This window comes from Tetrao urogallus (assembly GCF_951394365.1).
Source record: "Tetrao urogallus genome assembly, chromosome: 14".
Lineage (NCBI taxonomy): Eukaryota > Metazoa > Chordata > Aves > Galliformes > Phasianidae > Tetrao > Tetrao urogallus.
Window position 1 is genome coordinate 4,330,465 of NC_136827.1, and position 18,722 is coordinate 4,349,186.

Genomic DNA, 18,722 nt, shown 5'->3' on the forward strand with positions numbered 1-18,722 from the left:
GTTCTCATTAATATCCTTTAATATTTGGTTAGCTCTGGAGAGGTCACACAGTTGGACTCAATGATCTTTGGTACGTTCCTTCTAACAACTATTCTATTCCATTTCTTGTGCTACAAAACAGGGAATGATGCACACTCAAAATTTTGGCAAACTTTGCAGGCAGAACTTCAGCCATAGGTCTGAGAATTGGGTGTGCCAGAGCAGCTAATGAGCACTGTGGCACATCCAGCTCATCCCCCTCCGACGCTGGCAGGGCCCAGAAACATGTGCTCTGTGGGTGAGGACGCACCGTGCTGTCACACAGAGAGCAACAAACCCCACAGCAGAGGTGTGAGGACACGCTCCTTCTGTGGGATTTTTGTCTTTCCAAAGAGATTCCTTATGAGGACCCTGAATCAATCTATTGTTTCCATCCTGTGTTTTATTATCAAGCAGATTTTTTTTTTCCCTGCACACAGTTACATAAAGCCCCATAATTAAAAACAGATTTGAAAAGCACCGATGCAAGAAGTGTGCAAGTTCAACACAGGATTGTAGACTGATAAAAAACTTGTTCTACAATTATCAGTAGATGGTGCTGCAGGTAACATCAATATGTTGCTCATGTGTGCAAGTAATTTGGGCCAACTCATCCTTTTCTGTTGACAGTAGCACCAAAGGATGTTTGTTTTTTTTCCACCCGAAAACACCCACAGAACTGCTGGACAGAAATTAATATCCAGACCTTTTCCCCAGAGGTCAAACCACACGAGTAAACTTTGCCATCCATAACACAGCAGCTCAATCATTAACAGAAAGTAGTGGAGATGTTTCATGCTGGCACTCAATTCAACCCGTTTGCTCTCACAACATGTGGGAGGGCCCGGCCCCTTGTGCTCCCCACACCCTGGCCCCGGTACGTGAGAGGCCAGGAGTATTTCCTCTTCCTTCCGCACTGCTCTGTGCCCTTTCTTCCCTGGTTCCTCCCCTGCTTTCTAGTTGTTGGAGGTTTATGCATTGCTCCCTGAAATGCCAATCCAGGAATCTTTTCATATTAAGCTTCTTTATTAAGAAGAACGCTGCAAATCGGTCTCCACACACTTAAGCTCTTTTTCTCTTTTGATTACCAGTGCCATTTAATCACTTCAACCCAGAAAGCCTTTGCTTTTGATAACTCCACCTGAGTATCTTGTGGTCAAGGGCAGTGAACGAATCCTCTCAGTTTCCCAACGCACACTTCTGATCCTTGGACACATCTCAGATCTGCAACAGTTTGCAATCACTTCTTTTCCAGCCCCTTTTTGGCTTGCTAGCTTTGCAATTAAGGAAACTTAAGCCTCCCTCTATTGGAGGCCTGTTTTGTTTTTTGCTGTTTTCTGGTGTCTTTTTGGGACACCTTCACCCAGAACAGGAGCCCCTGGCACAGGCTAAAGTGCAGAAAACTGATGGGTACTGAGATGTAGTTGGGGAATCTCAGAAGCAGAGATTCCCTGTCTGATGTTTCAGCTCCCAGCTGCTCTTGAGCTCCAAGATAATTGAAATCCCACAGGAAAAGGCCTCGGAAGAAACAGGAACTTGTGACAATTTGAACCTGCTGTGTCTTGTTTGGCAAACGTGCATCTAAAATGAAAGCAACTGGCAGAATTCTGACTCATCCTTACCCCAGTAAAAAACAGGGAACAGAGAGCATGCACAAACACCAAAAATATAGCGTGTACACAGACATCAGAATGCTGAAGTGTAAACCTGAATAAAGATGAAGGGGTTTGCTGAAAATGACACCATGCACCCATCCTTCCCCCCCTCACATTTCCTGTAAACCACTCAGACACTTTACGACTCACACATGCACACTAGACCTGGAACTTTTTCATGTAGCTAATTAATGCAAAGTTTGGGTATCTTGTTTTAAACTGCATGATTTTGGAGAGATATTAATCAGAAAAGCAAGTTAATGGAAGTTTACTGGCTCTACTCCCTTCTTAATTCACAGGGTGGCTGGTAACACTTGCTATGTTTTTTTCCCCTCAGTTTTTGTATTTAATTCATACAAAAAACGTTAAGTTTTCTTTTCATGCCATTTCCTCTTTCATGGGCTGTCACTGACACAGCATAACAAGAACTTGAAAGTACATGCTTTGCACTGTCCTCATTCCATGCCATTTCCTCAAAGAACGGGACACCACCAAATTCCAAGTTTTGCTATTAGTTTCACCTAAACCACTCAGTTGTCACTCAGGTAGTAGAAGAAACCTTACATTATTAGCCTCAGAAGTGGCAGGGATTTTTTTTATTTTCCTTTTTAAGAGGAAACAAAAGCAAATCTTTCAGATCCATGCTGTTCAGCTCTTCTTAACAAGAACATGTGAGCATGCTTTTGCCACGAGGCCATGGACTGACCACACAGCTGCAGCCACCTCATTTTGGGTGCTATACCAGACTGCCCACAAAATGCCAGAGGAGTAAAATCTCGTCTCATTATTGCCCTGAAATAAACTACTTATGGTGATTATTTTGTCTGCTGACTGGGTAACAGTAATAATCGCTTAATCTGCTTAACACCTTAGCTTTCACTTCAACAGCCTTGACAAATCTTGAAGAGCTAAAAAGGTTAGAACTAATCAGTGTCCTGTTCTAATAGGAATAATTACTGTTTCCTACTCAAACCCATAATATCTCCTGCTTATAGGAAAATAGTAACTTAAAGGGGAAGCTCTGCACTCATGTCTTTTACCATATTTTAAATAGCACCAGCTTTTCTAATGGCAACCATGACAGAAGGAAGCGATGACATGGTGCTAGTTCCTTTATTCACGTAGGCTTTTTTTATGATCCCGTACAAAACTGAAAAAAACGAATGGCCCTTTCATAACTTTATAGCCAAGGAGTTCACACTGCCTTAAAGCTCTTCTTTGCCACACGCACAACTCAAGCTCTTGGAGTTGTTTCCATTGGGTTTAACCTAACTGCCAAGACACCAGCTTCAGACAGGCCCCAGCTCATGGCATTAACTGCCACTTCCTGCTTCCCCTCCACCACAGCAGGGCCATCACTCTAAAAATGGATGAATATCTCCCAACCACATACGAGCCATATGTATGCATCAGAACATTCACACTCTTTAAATGGCTTATTTTATCATGCTTACAACCTGAACACGTTTTTGTTGCTAAGAGACCACCCACTCAAAACAGCAGAAACTTGAGCACAGCCTTGACATGCCTGCTCAGCTAACATTAATGAATTCACTGCCACTGATTTACTGGGATCCAGAGTGAGCTGTCATGCACGCTGAAGTGGCAGGGAAGGATTTTGATTATCATTTGTCTGCTGTTAAGCGGAACGGCTTTCCGAGTCATCCTCAGATCTCACCCAAAACATTTTCATCAATATGGCATTATCTGCCTCCTAATGTCAGACCTAACACAATAGACCACAGTCTGAGTAGTTAAGTGCCTAATTAATCCAGACATCCCACCACTGAAATTTATATTTGTGTATACGTACAAGTCGCTAAAAACAGTCTTCTGGATGAATCATCAAATTACTGGTAATTTTGTGCACAAATTAAAATACCAAGCCTTTCTCCCAAGCAGGATGTACAAAGGAATGCACTGTCCAACACAGGTATCGAAATGAGAGACAGCTTTTGCGACACTTGCTTCGTAATGCCTTCTAAACTACATTAAAATAAACCCATACACATGCACAAAAATGTTCTGTTATCATACCTTGACCTAGATGTTTATCTCCTGCTCTAGGCTCTTCCAGTCTACAGTTGCCACTCCCAATGTTTAGGGTGATTTCTGAGAGATGTGTACTTATCTCTGTCTCATCAAAATCCATATGGCTTGAAAAGGCATCACCAGTAAGGAGTGGGTCTATCACCAGTGGAGAGCAAGGTGGGGATGGAGAAGAGAGAGATGACCTTGGAGATAGTGATGTCATGGATTTTGGAGTACCAGACAGCGATCTCAAAGCCTGTATGCGACTGGTGGCATCTGCTTTGTGAGTTTTTGTGACTTCATTTTCATGAATAGTAGTGATACAGCCTGATGGCCGAAATCCAGTGGCTCCTTCCAAGAGCAAGTCAATCTTGTTTTGATAGTCTGAGTCCAGCTGCTCCAACTGCTCCATGTGCTCACAGTAGAGGTCAGTGAAGCTGGCAGAGGTGGATGAATCCTGGCTGGAGGTGGCAAGAGATCCTCTACTAGATGCAAGAGAGCCAGGGCTGCTGCTTGAGGAGAGGGAAAGCATGCTGGCGGAGAGACTGAAGGAGACAAGTCAGAAAACAGTTATGTTGTATTTCTTGACTTCTGAAATAGACACTAAAATATCTCCAAGTCTCCAAGCGCAGACAGTGCATTTTGCTTTGTCAGCTCAGGCCATATGCATTAGCTCCATCTACCCCAATCTAGAACCACAGCCTACCCAGTGGAAAAGTTAGGCCACTTTTTAATAAAAATAGAGTTCACGCACATTTCTGAACTCACCATTAACATTCTCCTAAGAACTCCTGTTCAGCCAAAGCAATACTAAAATAGTTTTGAAGCAATCAGAAATTAGTGACAACATTCTCCTCCCACTTCTGTTTGCAAAAATCTGTGGTAGCTGTTAATCTCCAATAACCACCACATTTAAAAAAAAAAGAAAAAGAAAAAAAAAAAGAAAAAAAAGCAAGGTCATGCAAGCAGATCGAGTTATTGCATCCGTCTGTCCATACAGAAGAAAGTTTCTATCCACCTCAATCTTGGAGCTCAGCTCTGAAGGACAATACCAGCTGCCTGGAACTTGTCCTCATGGCCCACACAACATGCAGCACTTTCCAGAACACTGGAAGGATTTACCTGCTGACGTAATGAAAGGCTGCTACATGGATTCCAGGGCCATAAGAGCAAAGGCAAGAATTGGGGCTGAACTATGAAATTAGTCCTCACTAATTATTTTTCCCTAGAGACCCAATAACAAAATATAACAGTAAAATTAGTTTTGAGCAAGTGCTTAGACCTCTGGTACTGACTATGTATACCATCTTTAGAAATTCCGCTTCAATCAGTTCTGCTGCTTCAGATAATAAATACCTTGTTTACTGCTGACTGTTTAAGGACCTCTTAATTGTTACTTTAGATATGGATTAGCTATTAAAAATATCTCTGTATATGTGTGAGTGGTTTAGGCTTAAGTTGTCTCACAGAAAAACAGTGAGGATGTTATTAAGCCTAATAATTCATTATTTACGGGAACAAGCTAGAAGCTTAATCATAAAATTATACCTATGACCTTACAAGAAAAAGAATCCAGTATAATTTTGGCACAGAAGGTCTTCATTTTTATGACAGATGTGCACTGCACCACATTTGTTAAAAAAAACCTTTGGATGAAACAATTGAGATGCGATAAACATTTCTGCATTTTAGCAATATATGTAAATCTGTTAAGGGCTAATGAATCTAGAGGTCTTTAGTACTTCTCTACAAAAACGGAGCGGGTTTCTTTGTTTGTTTCTGTTCTAAATTAACTTTGTCCTCATCAACCAACTGGGCTCGACTTCACTTTGTGCATACCTTTGAATGGCAGACATTTCGTATTATAGGGTTAATAGCAAAGGCTTATTCTTATGAAGGAGCATGCCAAGAACACTGAGAACACAGTTAGGAAAAATTAGTTTCACATGCTTCTTGGTCACCTCAAAAGATCCCTGATCAGCTAGAAGAAACCAAAATGATGCAGCTCCACTGCACAAGAACATCACAGATAGCTATTCTCCATGGTGGCTTATTTACAAATCAGTCTTGCACTATGTTTTTTTTCCAGTCTTTTCGGTATCATCTTCACAACATGAAACAGAATCCAAGTGGAACAGAAGCTACAAACAGAATAAATTCAGTACAAATAGAAAAAACCTCAACCAAAGAAAAAACCCCACCGAACACTCTTTCTAATCAAAAGGCTAAAGACATAGTTGCCACTTATAAAGATTTGACTTTACGGCTTACAGACATGCATTTGTCTCTGAAAAGAGTAATTCCACTGCTTCCAAGAACTACAACCTACATAAGCAGACTACATTAAGATTACAGAAATATTTCTGTATACCATATTAACCACAGCAGCATTGGGGTAACACAATACATTGCCTACGTAGTAAGCAACAGCATACTTGGAATCGTAACACAGTAACACATATTTACATTTTTAAGACCCATTTCACTTGCTGTGTTGATATTAAGCTGTCTTTAACATACATACTAATAAAATAGCTCCAAATATTTGCGAAAGAAAAAAAATCAATCACTCCTAGCCGGTCACCTAAGACTCCTATGTCAGAAACAAAAGGGATTGTTGGAACTCACTTTGTTCTCAGAAGCACCATTGCAAAGACACTTATCGTCTTCTAAATGCCTATCTAATTCGAGTGGGGCACATAATCCTCAAGGTTCCTCTTTCTACTGACTACAGGAATCCCAGGCATCTTAGGCAACTACTTACCAGGTCTTTAAAGATCACTCAGCTGAGAGGTGAAGTTGTTAGCAGAGAAAGGGCAGTTACACCACGTGCAGTTAAAGAACCTACAGCTTCTGTTAAAGGTTACATACCTCTTCAGCTGGGTGTGCAACATGGCAACCAATCGTGTTGTTTCTTCCAGTTCTCGGACTAGCTGATTTCTTTTGCTATTCAATTTCAGTCTAAGAGAAAAGAAAAAAGATGATCTAAAACAGCATTTGCAATTTAAAATGAAGAGTAAAGGGAAATTCTATTCCTCCAGTGAAATCCTACTAAAGTTAATGACTGTGTACAACATAAAGGACAGAACTCAGTTAGGATGTGCAGTGCTTACCAACTTCCAAACTCTTAGAATGAAGAACTCAATCCTGAAAACATTCCCAGCAACAGAAAATTATGCATCATAATATGAAAGTTAATGTTTCTTAGGATCAGGCCTCACAAGAAGTCTAACAGATTTTGCTTGCCATATGACACTGAGTTCTTATAGTCACTGGGCTAATAAAGAAGTGCTTTCATTGGCTTTCAGTAAGGCTTATACGATTCAGTTATTAACCATCTCATTATGACTTTACATGAATTAAGGGAATTTAAGAACATCTCAGTTTTATTTCACACCTGGACTGTTTGAGGCACAATGTGCAGTTAGGTGCTTGTTCTCTAATTTAACAGGCCTTCAGGCACGAAATCCTTCCCAAGAAACAACTTATTTCTTCAGCACACTTGAACAGAACCATATTCCTAAAAATCACAAATGAAAATGTTCATCTTGCAGCATTGCAAAGAAACATTTGGTCAACCATAGATTTTTCATGCTGGTGAAAATCCTGCAGCTGAGACTCCTAAAATTTTTCCAATACGATAAAACCATAAAGAGACGACATAGAAAATTTGTGTAGCCTTGATACTGAGCACGTAGAGGAAATGAAAATAGAGACAGACAAATGAATGCAGTACTCTTATTCCACATAAATTGAAGAGACTGTGACTAAAAATAGCATTGCCATGGGCATCCACATTAATACATCCAGACTGTAAAGCAGCTGTAGGCAGCACCTAATGCAGCATTCATCCTCAGTGTATATTCCTACTGCAACAAAAGCAAAATTAGGGAGGATAGCTCTCATTTCTTTCAGCTAGTTCAGATTCACAGGACAGTCCATCTATCTCCCACAGTCCTGTCAAGTACCAATTCCTAGAGAAATCCCACACAAGGGTGTTCTGAACAAACTGAAATTTTTTAAAATTTTGAACTTTTATCTGTTGACATTTGCATGCTCCAGAGAGCAAAGCAACTGCAGCAGCTGCTGTGAGGAGCTGGCTGCATATAGGAACAACGGAGTAAGTTATCATTATACAAAGCTGTTTAGAGTATTTCTTACTTTTTCATACAGGATCAATTTGGAGGAATGTGCCCAAACAAGGACTCCCCACTGGAGATTAACAACTGTAGTCAGTTTCTTTTGAAAGATGATTTCAGAAATGGCCTTATTCAAGGCTAAGAGCACAGTGCTGTTAGTAGCCAGCCAGGAGGTACTGCTGCTTGTTCCCGATTACCCCCTCCAACGAGGCAAGCTCTGTCCTACACCCAGAGACCTACCTCTCAGTTAGAGCTTTGCTTTGAGTGTCTCTAGCAGCCTGAAGATCTTCCTCTAAGCGCTTTCTCTCCGTCTCCAGTCTCTCTACCTCTCCTCGACTCCATTTTCTGGGGCTAATAAATCGCATTTCTTTTAAGAGTTCCTCTTTCTCATTAATTAATATTAACCGATCCCGCTCAGAATCCAGCACGCCAGGCCAGGCCTCACTGTCAAGCTTTGCCAGTTGTATTTTCAGGTTTCCTATTCTGCAGGCAAAAGAAAGAAAAAAAAAACAACACAATTATTCCAGGAGAAGTGTTGGAGCTGCTGTTCCACGGATGCACAAAGATGTACCATACCAACCACATCTTCCATAACAGTGAAGAATCTGAGCACACAGACAACTCATCTCACTTTTATGCCCTCTTTATGGGGGTGTTTAAGCGTGGCTATGACAGGGGGCCAATATGCAAAATGGGATTTTAACTCATGTTTACTTCCAATGGAAAGCCAAGGCTCTAGCTAACTAGGGGTTTCCATCAGTCAGGGAATAGCATTCAAAATTCCAAATTAAAAAAAAAAAAAAGCTGTCAGATACATTCTAGAGGTGTTTCACACACCTTCATGCCCTCGCAGTGCTTAGTGTGGACAGTGTCACGCAGTAAGTATCCAACGTTTACTTGGTTTTATCAAAGACAATTCTACACTCCCTACACTGAATTCAGACAAGCTGGTAAATATCTGATTACTCAATAGTTTAGAAACAAATTCTGATTTTACAATGCTGAAGTTAATCACATGCATACACTATTACAATAATACAACCACTGATTCAACACTAAGCTTGATGAAAATATTTAATAGCTAGGCTTCTTCTGGCACAACACGATGTGAGAAGTCAGAGGCACTACAATCTCACCTAAATCCAGAATCACTTATTTGCATAAACACCGAAGTGCATTTTGATATAACATATCGTTCCAGAGTTCAGGAAGAAGTCAACTGCAACACAGATCTGCCTGATGAAGCTGTTGTTAAGTTCCAGAAGAGGATAGCAGAGCTCACAGCGGCTGAGGCAGCAGCTCACCACAACTATCTGCCCATTCCCTGTTTCCCAAGTATCTAAGTTGCTCTAACAATCACCTGCTTTGCAATGCAACAGAGGCACGCAAAAAAACCTGTGTGGGTCTTGGATCTGATGGAGTTACTGAACATAAACTGGGCACAACAAATAGTTATGGTTACTAATCTGGATGATTCTTTCCAGAATACGCTTTATGCTACAGAAGTGCAAAACCTAACAAACTCAGTGTGAAGTGATTCGAGTAACAGAATGCAGACCCGGACAGCAGCAGCTACACAATGGTTGAACAATGGCCTTGAAGAATAAAGCTTTGTCTCCCAAGCTCCACATGCCAAGAGAAACTTAAGCCCTACAGCAGCCTGTAAAATCAAGGTGCAAAAATTAGGCTTGCCCAGACTGATCTGCCTCATCCATTACAGGAGATGAGCTAGAGATCACATTTCTGAAGAGAAGCCTCATTTTTTCTGTCAACCCATCTCCCACAGCAGGTTACTTATTCTAATTAAATGTCCATAATTGTTAGATATTCAACTCAACTAGTTTTATGTTTTCTTAGGAGCTATTCTATTTTTGAGCGCCTGATTAAGTGAAATACTATGCTCCAATGAAGAATTAACAATGGCATTAATTCATAATCCAAGAATTCCTCTGTGCATTTTGAAGGAATATGAGTTTAAGAGGATTGTCTGGCATTAATCTGATCACTTCTGGCATACATTTGCATGGATATGGCTTTTCCACTGGAATTTGTTCTCTATGCACTTCCATGTCTAGCAGTTCTGTTACACTAACCCCAACTTTCACCCTGCTCTGTATATGGTCACTTTTCCTCCTTGTCAGTTTGTCTAGTCCACTAAGACAGTAACATTACAAAAGAAATGCTTTGTAGACTGACATTTGACTGAAAACTTCACCCTTCAGCATCCTCTGACTGAGTCTGGACTACATAACCCATGTGCCATGCCAACTTTGCATTGCAAGGAAATCAGCAGTACTGGGCTGAAGTCACTGCATAATATTTCTGTGTGGCTACTAGTATAAAAAATAAACAAGCATAAAACTTCAGTTATTAAATGATTTATCCACTGTCACATCAAGTGCTTTTAATTTTTCCCTTTGGGAAAGATACATGAATATCTTTATCTGGTATAAGCATAACACGTAACATTTTTAGTCCTTTTGGAGACCTCATGAAGTACACGCATCTCCAGAAATGTGCATGTTAATATACACCTCCCCAGATCACTTCTTCAGAAAAATTCAACTGGAAAGTGCACTCGAAAAAACTGATTTGTGAAATATCCACACCACTGTTCCAATGCTTCAATTGACTTTAAAATATTCCAGTTTAGGAGAATACAGAATGTACTTTTTAAAGTCCAGAGTTATCAACAATCACGTAGCACCCAAAATGAAATTTTAGCTGCTGAAGGAATTAAAGCAGTGCATGGAGAGCAACTGATATACAACTGAGTTAATATATTATGTCTGAAACTGCACAGAATCTGATGACACCTATCCTTCCAGCACTGCTGCAGTAGCTATCTCCTAGTCAAGATGCAGCACTGACATGTATTTCAGCGTAAGTCTATGATTAGTTTCCAAACCTATTAGCCTAAAATTTGTCATTGCAGTCGTCCCTAGTTCCTTCTGTGCATGTTTGACACGATCTACTTTAGGGCTCTCATTGTTTCACTAAGCCATGAAGGAAAAGGACTTTGTGGTAGATGAGGAAACACGCAATTGCACTCTAATTGCTCTGCCTGGAAAAGTTCAAAATACTCCCTTACATCTTGTGGCATTAGTCTGGTCACCTGGCAAAAGCTGTCTACTACTGTCTCTTTTCAAAATCATCCAGACCTTATAAAATACCTAATATGACATCACCTTGATCTGAAAGCCTTAAGTGTTACCTTTCCAGACAAAGCAGAGCTAATAGGACAGAGGTGTTGCTACCATTTTGTTTCCCTTCATAAAACCTGTATGAGTAAACTGCTCTCTCCTTCAGTTCTTGAAACATTTTAATATTCCATTTTGGAGACAGGAGATGCTAACACATCGTAAAGAGTAATCTTCATAGCAGCAGAAGATTCCTTGTTAGTCACTATATTCATAGTACCGTTTCATCTTAAAACCAGTTATGGTGTTTCTTTCTGCAGCTCCTAATGAAGACTTTGCCAAAACCACAGTGCTCTGACAGATGGAGACTTTTTCATTTCAGCATTAATTATTCATTCCCTTTCAGATCAATCTTTCCTCAATGCTTTTTTTAACAATGAAAAAAATCTATATATTATCTAAGAGAGACAAGAGGTATTAAACCTTTAAATGTAATGCTGTTGTACGTGCTGCTTCTTTACTTCAAATGAAGTATTAGCCTGCTCTTACAATGTCATTTCTTTGTAAAGAGTATATTCATTTTCTCTTCACATTCATTTTACTCACTTGCTCCTTGGAAAAGATACAGGCTATAGAGAGAGCTCTTCATCTCAATCTGAAGATGCAATGACTGTAAATTAAACTGCAGTCCTGAGAAAAGCTTAAAAGTAAATAATTTTTAACACTGAAACATCCTGTTACATCTGGAAGATTAATAATTTTACTATTATTATTGATTTAAATCATAGAATTATTTTAATCTTATGGTAGATGTTTATCTTGGTTTGCAAAACAGTCAATTCTGACAAACTTTCCCACAAAAGTTTCAGCTCCTGTCAACAGTGGCTGGTCACACACACTCTTTGACAACTACCACAGATACAGATCAAAATTTATGCTGCTGAGAAACATGCATGCCAGTACACTAAGATGAGAACACTATGAATATTCTCAGCCTTAAGCCTTGTATCTGAACAGCAACTAAAGAAAAAATTCTTCTCTTTGCAAATATCCCAAGTACTGATTGTTCCACACCTTTAAAGTTACTATTCTGGAATAGGCAAGTCCCTTCAGAGCAGTTAACATCAAGAACGCTACTGCTGATGGCTACACCTCTCAACAAGGACTAGCCCAGCCAAAGTCCACAGAAATAATATTGCTTCATGGTTTTTTTTTCATTTAAGAGTGGTATCGATCCATTAAAAAAAAAAAAAAAAAAAAAAGGATCTCCTAGTAAGCTGAATTAGCTCTTATCTGTACTAAAATAAGATACAGTCTAATTTTGGCAGAAGTTTTTTAAGTAGGTTCAATTTTAAAAAGTCTATTCTCCATTCATCTCAGATCAGAAAACAACAGTAAAAGCTTACATTTTGTCAGATAAGCAGACAAGCACTAAAATTGTACTCATTCAACCACGACTTGGTATGCAAGGTGTGAACGCAATATTCATTTCTTCTTATCTGACCTGAAGCCATGTAAACATTCATTACATTTTGAATAAGGTAAGGAGATGCCTTTCAGTACAGCCTCCTTATTTGGAATGGAATGGGGAAGCACTGGCAATGGGCAGCAAAGCCACTTATGTCCTCACAGGTGTGGCTAAACTGAGTTCTTGATGTATTAGTCACTCCTTAGTAATTTCTAGGATGGATATTTATTTCTTAAATGATAACGTAAGCCCAGAAAACGTGTTGCCTCCCTGGTTCAGAGATCAGCGTATTTATTTAGACTGAAACCCAGAGATACTGCTAAGTGGCATCTTTCCTAGTGGAATACAATTTCAAAATAAGCTGAATGACATTCAAAGGTAAAACAGACCATAGAATTACCTTCTCTTTGCTTCTTCATATCGAAGGCGCAATCTTACTTTCTCAGCCAACTGATTATTGCTGCTGGTAATAAACTAAGACAAAACAAAATCAGTAACTTAGTAATTACTCCTATTTTGACATTTTCTGATGACGCTAATGATGCTGCAAGTTACACTTTCTCTTATCAAACTAACTCATCAGTTATTGTAGTTATACCAATCACAGAATGGGAAAATATTTTCCACAAGATTCAGCAGCTCTTTTGCCTCATTCACCACAGTGGAGTTCCTTCTGCATGCATCTCAGGCTCCTACTTTCATGCACACACGAGTAGTTTTGAAATCTTAAAGTTCTGTGACATATTTGGTTTTGGATGAAGTCTTACTTCTGCTGTTAAGTCTTGAAAACAAATGATGTCTTACCATGGCCAAATTGAAGAGCTTTAATCACATGTGAGGCCCTGATTGAAAACGGTCACAAACATTTAAGTAATGGCTCACAAGAGAGGCTTCTGTGATGACTGACATAACACACAGCGCATTCTAAAGCACTGCTCAAACCCTCGCTGAGGCTGGCAAAAGCCTGCCAATTATGATCTTGAGACTGAAGGCTTACGTAGCACTCGCAACGCATGTTTAACAGCATCAAAATATCAGCACGTATGTTATCATTCTTACTCATTAACATTTACAAGTTGAAAGCAAAATGCATTCTCGTAAGAGAACAGTTCTCATTAGAGTTTAGTCCATACACAGCTACGGAATGTTTCTTGTCTAGTAGCGTATCACTTATGAAGAGCTTGAAGTAAGTTTCACTTATGAAGTTTAAACCAGCAGATCATTATTTCATAGACACTCACCCATGCTTGAAACCTTATTATGGTAATATTATGGCAGTACTATTCCAGTTCAGAGGAATGCTTCCACATGCAATTGGTTTCTCACTTGTTACTTACATTTCCTGAAACATCCGTCTGGGAGCTGACATCCAGATACTGCCTTGGTAACGAAGGGCTTGAGCTTTCTAAGGACACATTGCTGGCCCACAGGTCTGACTGTGATCCTCTGTCATTCACAAAGCTGTCTTTTAACCTGGCTAAACTCTGAAACCATAAAAATTCATCACATGAGCTCACTTTCACTCAAAATACCTTGGCAGCTATACGCCTTGGCTGAAACTCTGACTGTTCAGTGTGTACAGTCAGACCCTGCAAACACGAGAGCATTAGCACACTCTCATGCCCACATGTTCTCTGTTGGGAGCCTGCTGGAGGACACAGACCAAATGGGCCACTGTTTTTTTAAGGCTTCTGCATATTTGCTCTTTGACAGCAGAGCAGACAAGATCAAGAAACCCTAAGACAACAGCCCATCTCTAACCAAGTGTTCACTACTGTCAGTTATGCTATTTTGTATTTCTTATTTCCAAAATCTGAAGATTAGGGTCACAGTCCAGCCAAAATATAGAACTACTTTAGATTAATAAAAACTAAATGACATGTAAAATCAAAATAATTAATATAAAGTTAAATTTAAGTAATTTAATAGGGACAAAATACTACAAAAGCTGCTTCAGTACCTGAATGAGGTCTTGCTTTTCTTTCTCCCCCGATGTGATGGCCTTCTTGAGAGCTTTCATTTCACTTAAAATGGCTTGTGCTTCATCAAGTTTGTAGCCACCTTGAGTATCAGACATTTTCATGTCAATACTGCGTAGAAATTTGAGAAAACATACAGTAAGCTAACATCTTAAATTAACTGCATTATATAAATCACCCTAGACATACATCTTGACAATCATTTTTAAGAAAACACACTAAGTATGTCAAAAGACAAGCAGTGATGATTGGAGCTCTTTGTTCCTTTTAAGCTACTTCATCAGAAGTACATTAAACATCGAAACTCTGATTTTAGCCACGCAATTGCTTTGATTCTTTAGGGAGGGAAGACATGAGGAAAAAAAAACACCCAAAAAAAACAGTGTTCAGACAGACTTCTATTAATTACCTTGTTTCTAAACCAGATAAGTTAGCTGTATGCTAACTGCATTATTTTAAGGCACAGACCTCACACACTGATGTATTTAAGGGTACAAGCTAATCACAAGCCACTTCATCCTTCCCTCTTCTGAAAGGACCATTTACTGAAGTTGGCACTTGAGAAAAAAACTATAGGATACTAAATCAGTGACATTACTTAATAATGCCATGTGTGTATTCACAGAGAGACAAGCACCTGAAGCTTGTCCCCACCCCAATTTTTTCTATTTTACCTATTTATCTTTTTCTATCTTTCTGTATTATGACAATAGGCTGTACTGTATACATATTGACAAATACCGAGTACAACAGAATGAACCAAGATACTATCATGAAGTGTAAAAGTAATTTCCCCATGAAGTCAGTTCTCATCTAGCTAATCACAGATAGACACAGAACTGAAGGAACTAATCCCATGGCTATGAGTCGCTCATGTGCCTAAAGATCTCAGCAGCAACATATCTCAGCTTATGCTCTTCAGGCAGCTATTTGTAAATGTAGAAGGGGATGTACTACAAGCCAGAAGTGTTACCAAAAGTAAGACCTTCAGATCCAACTTACTTCTTCAGAGTTTGAAATCCATGCTCTTTGTACTGGATTTCTTGCTTCATGTGAGCTACCTCTCTCTTTAGTTTATTGACCTGTAGGAAGTTGGTGCATGTTTAGAACAATACCTCACATGAGTATTTAGGCACAGAAGTATCCATTCAATTCAAATTTTTTTTTTAGTGTAGACAATATTATCTAAAAAAATTTCACAGATAATCACTCCATCAGCAACTAACAGCTGAATGCATACTCTCCAGGACATTATCAGTGTCTAGGGATTTATCCAACACCCAGATGCCACATCATTTAATCAGGGGCTCAAGAGAAGCTCCAACCTCATAAGCAGAAAAGGTGAGAAGAAAAAATTGAAAGCCAGGAATGAAACACATGCTGATTTTACTCACTGATGTTTAAAATCTTTCCAGTCATTAAAAAACGTTAAGTATCAGGACCAGAGTTACACTGCAGTGATACAAACCATCCTCCAAGATATCAAATTAAAAGGCCTCTCTGCATGAGTAACACAGCAGGCCGATAACACATATTGTAAATCCACTGACCCTACAGCTTGTTTTATATTCTTCCACAGAGGCCAGACTGACCTACTTTACTTCAGTCCTTTCTTCTTCCCAAACCAAGCTCTGCATGAGGGAGCACGCTGCCACTGCTAACAATCTGCACTGAGCTCTCCACAAAACAGCTGCCATTCTCTGGAGAGAGCTTGTAGCTCTCTGGTGCTGCAGCACACTGAGGAGAGAGCATGCAGTTAAATGGAGCAAAATGTATTATCAGTATACAAGGAAGTCTAAACTCCATCAGGAAAACAATTGTTTCAGTCTAAGCCGGTAACATTCGAGAATTCTGGTAGTTTATCTCCTAGATAACGAACAGCAAATTAGCTCTTTCAACTACTTTTGAGTCACCTTTCAATGTTTTTCATGAGGTTTGGAAATATTTGAAGTTTGCTTGTGGCAAGTGAAAATCCACTTGCACTTCTTACCCTGGATTTCGTAGTAGCAATCTCTGCTTTGAGGATCTCTGGGTCATACTTGGAACTTGACGATGAGCCAGACAGCACTAAAGCAAAACAAACACTAAATTTAGCAGCTTTACTATCCTCACCTACTCTTCTATCAGCCCCACACTACGAATCTAGTTTACTAGAATCTCTCTTCTCACCTCTCGCATTTCCAAAAGCATTTAGCAGAACTGAAGGGAAACAGCTCCCTTCAACAAGCATAAGGATTTTTTTACACTTTCTAGCTGTATAATAATCCCTGAATATTCAGAAACAAAGGAACATGAAGAACAAGAAAGGTGATGCCAGCCTTCTCACAGGCTTGAGGACATAGCCAATCATCCAATGTGTCACACTGGATTAAATCAGTGCCCATTAAGAGCAGAACTCTCTTCTCAGCAGCGGTTAAAACTCTTATGCTTCAGAAAGTACAGAAGTTTCCCAGTGTGCAATGTTGTTAGAAGCAGCTGTAGGCAAGGGAGTTACTTTCATCCTTGAAGCCATCATCTTAGGCCATACAAAAACATGGGAAAACATTACTAGTTGTTTGGTTGTATTTTTACAAATAGCACCACACTAATGCAATTCAAATTTGTAACGTATTACTTTAATACACCAGTCAGTACTTAGGTGGAGACCAAAAAATACCAAAAACTTCATTTCAGACATGACAGAACCCTATTCAAATGTTAAGAACCCTTCAACGACAAGGCTACTTAAATACTTTCTGACATCAGGCATAAGATTCACCACCTTTAATATATAACCCAGTGAGAGTGAAGAGACAGCAGGGCAGGGTAGGGGGCTGGTTCTTTGATGTGGCTCCTGAAAACAAAGTTTACAATAGTAAGGATTATGAAAAAACATTCCTTGCAGGAAATACATCCTCCTCTGGACATTTTCCAGTTCCTAACCAGTAACTGCAAGCAGAATCTTGGCCTTCTATAAACTTCTCTGTACCTTTTTTTTTTAAGCAATAGGCATTGAGGTTTCCTGCTGTGACAGAATACAGAGTAGAAAGCAATGTTCTTCATATAGAAATACTCCACCGGTGCTTCCTTTCACTTCACATATTATACAGACTCCTGAGCATCCTAAGACAGTCACTAAACTACCTGGGACGTTAAACTCCAAAGAGGCCTGAGAGTGCTACTCAAGAGCAGCCTTCTGGCCTTGTTTCTGTATTTTGGACAGGTGGATCAAGGAACAACACGGAATCTCATTTTATCCTCCCCTTGCATTTGTTGAAGGCCATGCTTAAAATCTGTACACCACATCCAGTCACCAGGAAAACCACAGTAATAATGCTCATAATATTATCCTTTAGCAAATGGGTGTTAAACAAGTCTTGCTTAGTTTCAAAAGCAAACACACAAGTAACTTGATACAGCATAACATACCAAAGGGCTTTATTAGGGAACCAGCTTCAAGCATTTTACTCTCCTAGTGAGATCTGACTGAGAAAATCACTTGATAGTACTCACAGCTGGTCTGAGAGCCCAGTTTGTGCTCCCAAACATCATGCAGCTGCCGGTATTCTTGCTGGGCCAATTCAAGCCTCTGCTGTTTCACTTGATAGATCTCCTTCTGTGCAGCAATTGCCTCTTGGGCCAGGATAAGATAGTCCTTCAGCATATGTTCCTGCTCCCGCCGCCATTGCACACGAGGATCTTCTATCTGTGTGGTTTCTTTAAGAGAAAACAGAAGGAGGCAAGATTAATTAAAAAAAAACAGGTCTGTATTGCTGCTTGGACAAGCTCCACCATCTATGACAATATTTTAAAAATGCTTGTGCCCCTTCTCCCAACAAAAAAAGATTGTAATAAGGACACTTACGTTTTCTTTTCATCCCCTTAGGAAGTGACCATTGATTCACAATGCACTGTGATGATCTCTGCTATTCTGACTTGTACAGAATAATACAAGCTGAAATCAACACACAACTCACGACCACATCTGCTGTCGATGGCAACACGTTTCAGCCTCTTGAAACACCCATGCAAGCATATGCCCACACACACACTAGAAAACTGACATTGAATGCAAGGCTTATCTTTGTTGTACCTGGTTTATAACATTTCTAATGAAATAGCTCTGCTATTTCACTGATAGAAAAATTTTCTGAAAACTTCATTGCCACGTGACTGTAATTGCTTTCATATTATCAAATACAACTCTACCTGTCCTGTTTGGCTGCAAGGTGTCTGTTATTAGCAAGAGGGAATAAAGCCTTCACACTCACATTCTATAGGTAAGTACAAAGTATTCCTAAGTCACAGAGCAC

General features: G+C 39.6%; 1 protein-coding gene across 2 annotated transcripts in view; it reads right to left on the minus strand.

Annotated features, from left to right (window-relative positions):
- The window catches only part of WWC1 (WW and C2 domain containing 1), a gene marked incomplete at both ends in the record, with an annotated part of 61,924 nt that overhangs the window by 12,272 nt on the left and 30,930 nt on the right, over nt 1–18,722 (minus strand). For both annotated transcript variants that reach the window (XM_079542515.1, XM_079542516.1), the window contains 9 exons: nt 3,711–4,249; nt 6,576–6,665; nt 8,084–8,326; nt 12,852–12,925; nt 13,789–13,935; nt 14,412–14,541; nt 15,433–15,512; nt 16,421–16,497; nt 17,923–18,126. In XM_079542515.1, coding sequence (XP_079398641.1) covers nt 3,711–4,249; nt 6,576–6,665; nt 8,084–8,326; nt 12,852–12,925; nt 13,789–13,935; nt 14,412–14,541; nt 15,433–15,512; nt 16,421–16,497; nt 17,923–18,126 — 1,584 coding nt within the window. The remainder of the gene's footprint in view (nt 1–3,710; nt 4,250–6,575; nt 6,666–8,083; nt 8,327–12,851; nt 12,926–13,788; nt 13,936–14,411; nt 14,542–15,432; nt 15,513–16,420; nt 16,498–17,922; nt 18,127–18,722) is intronic.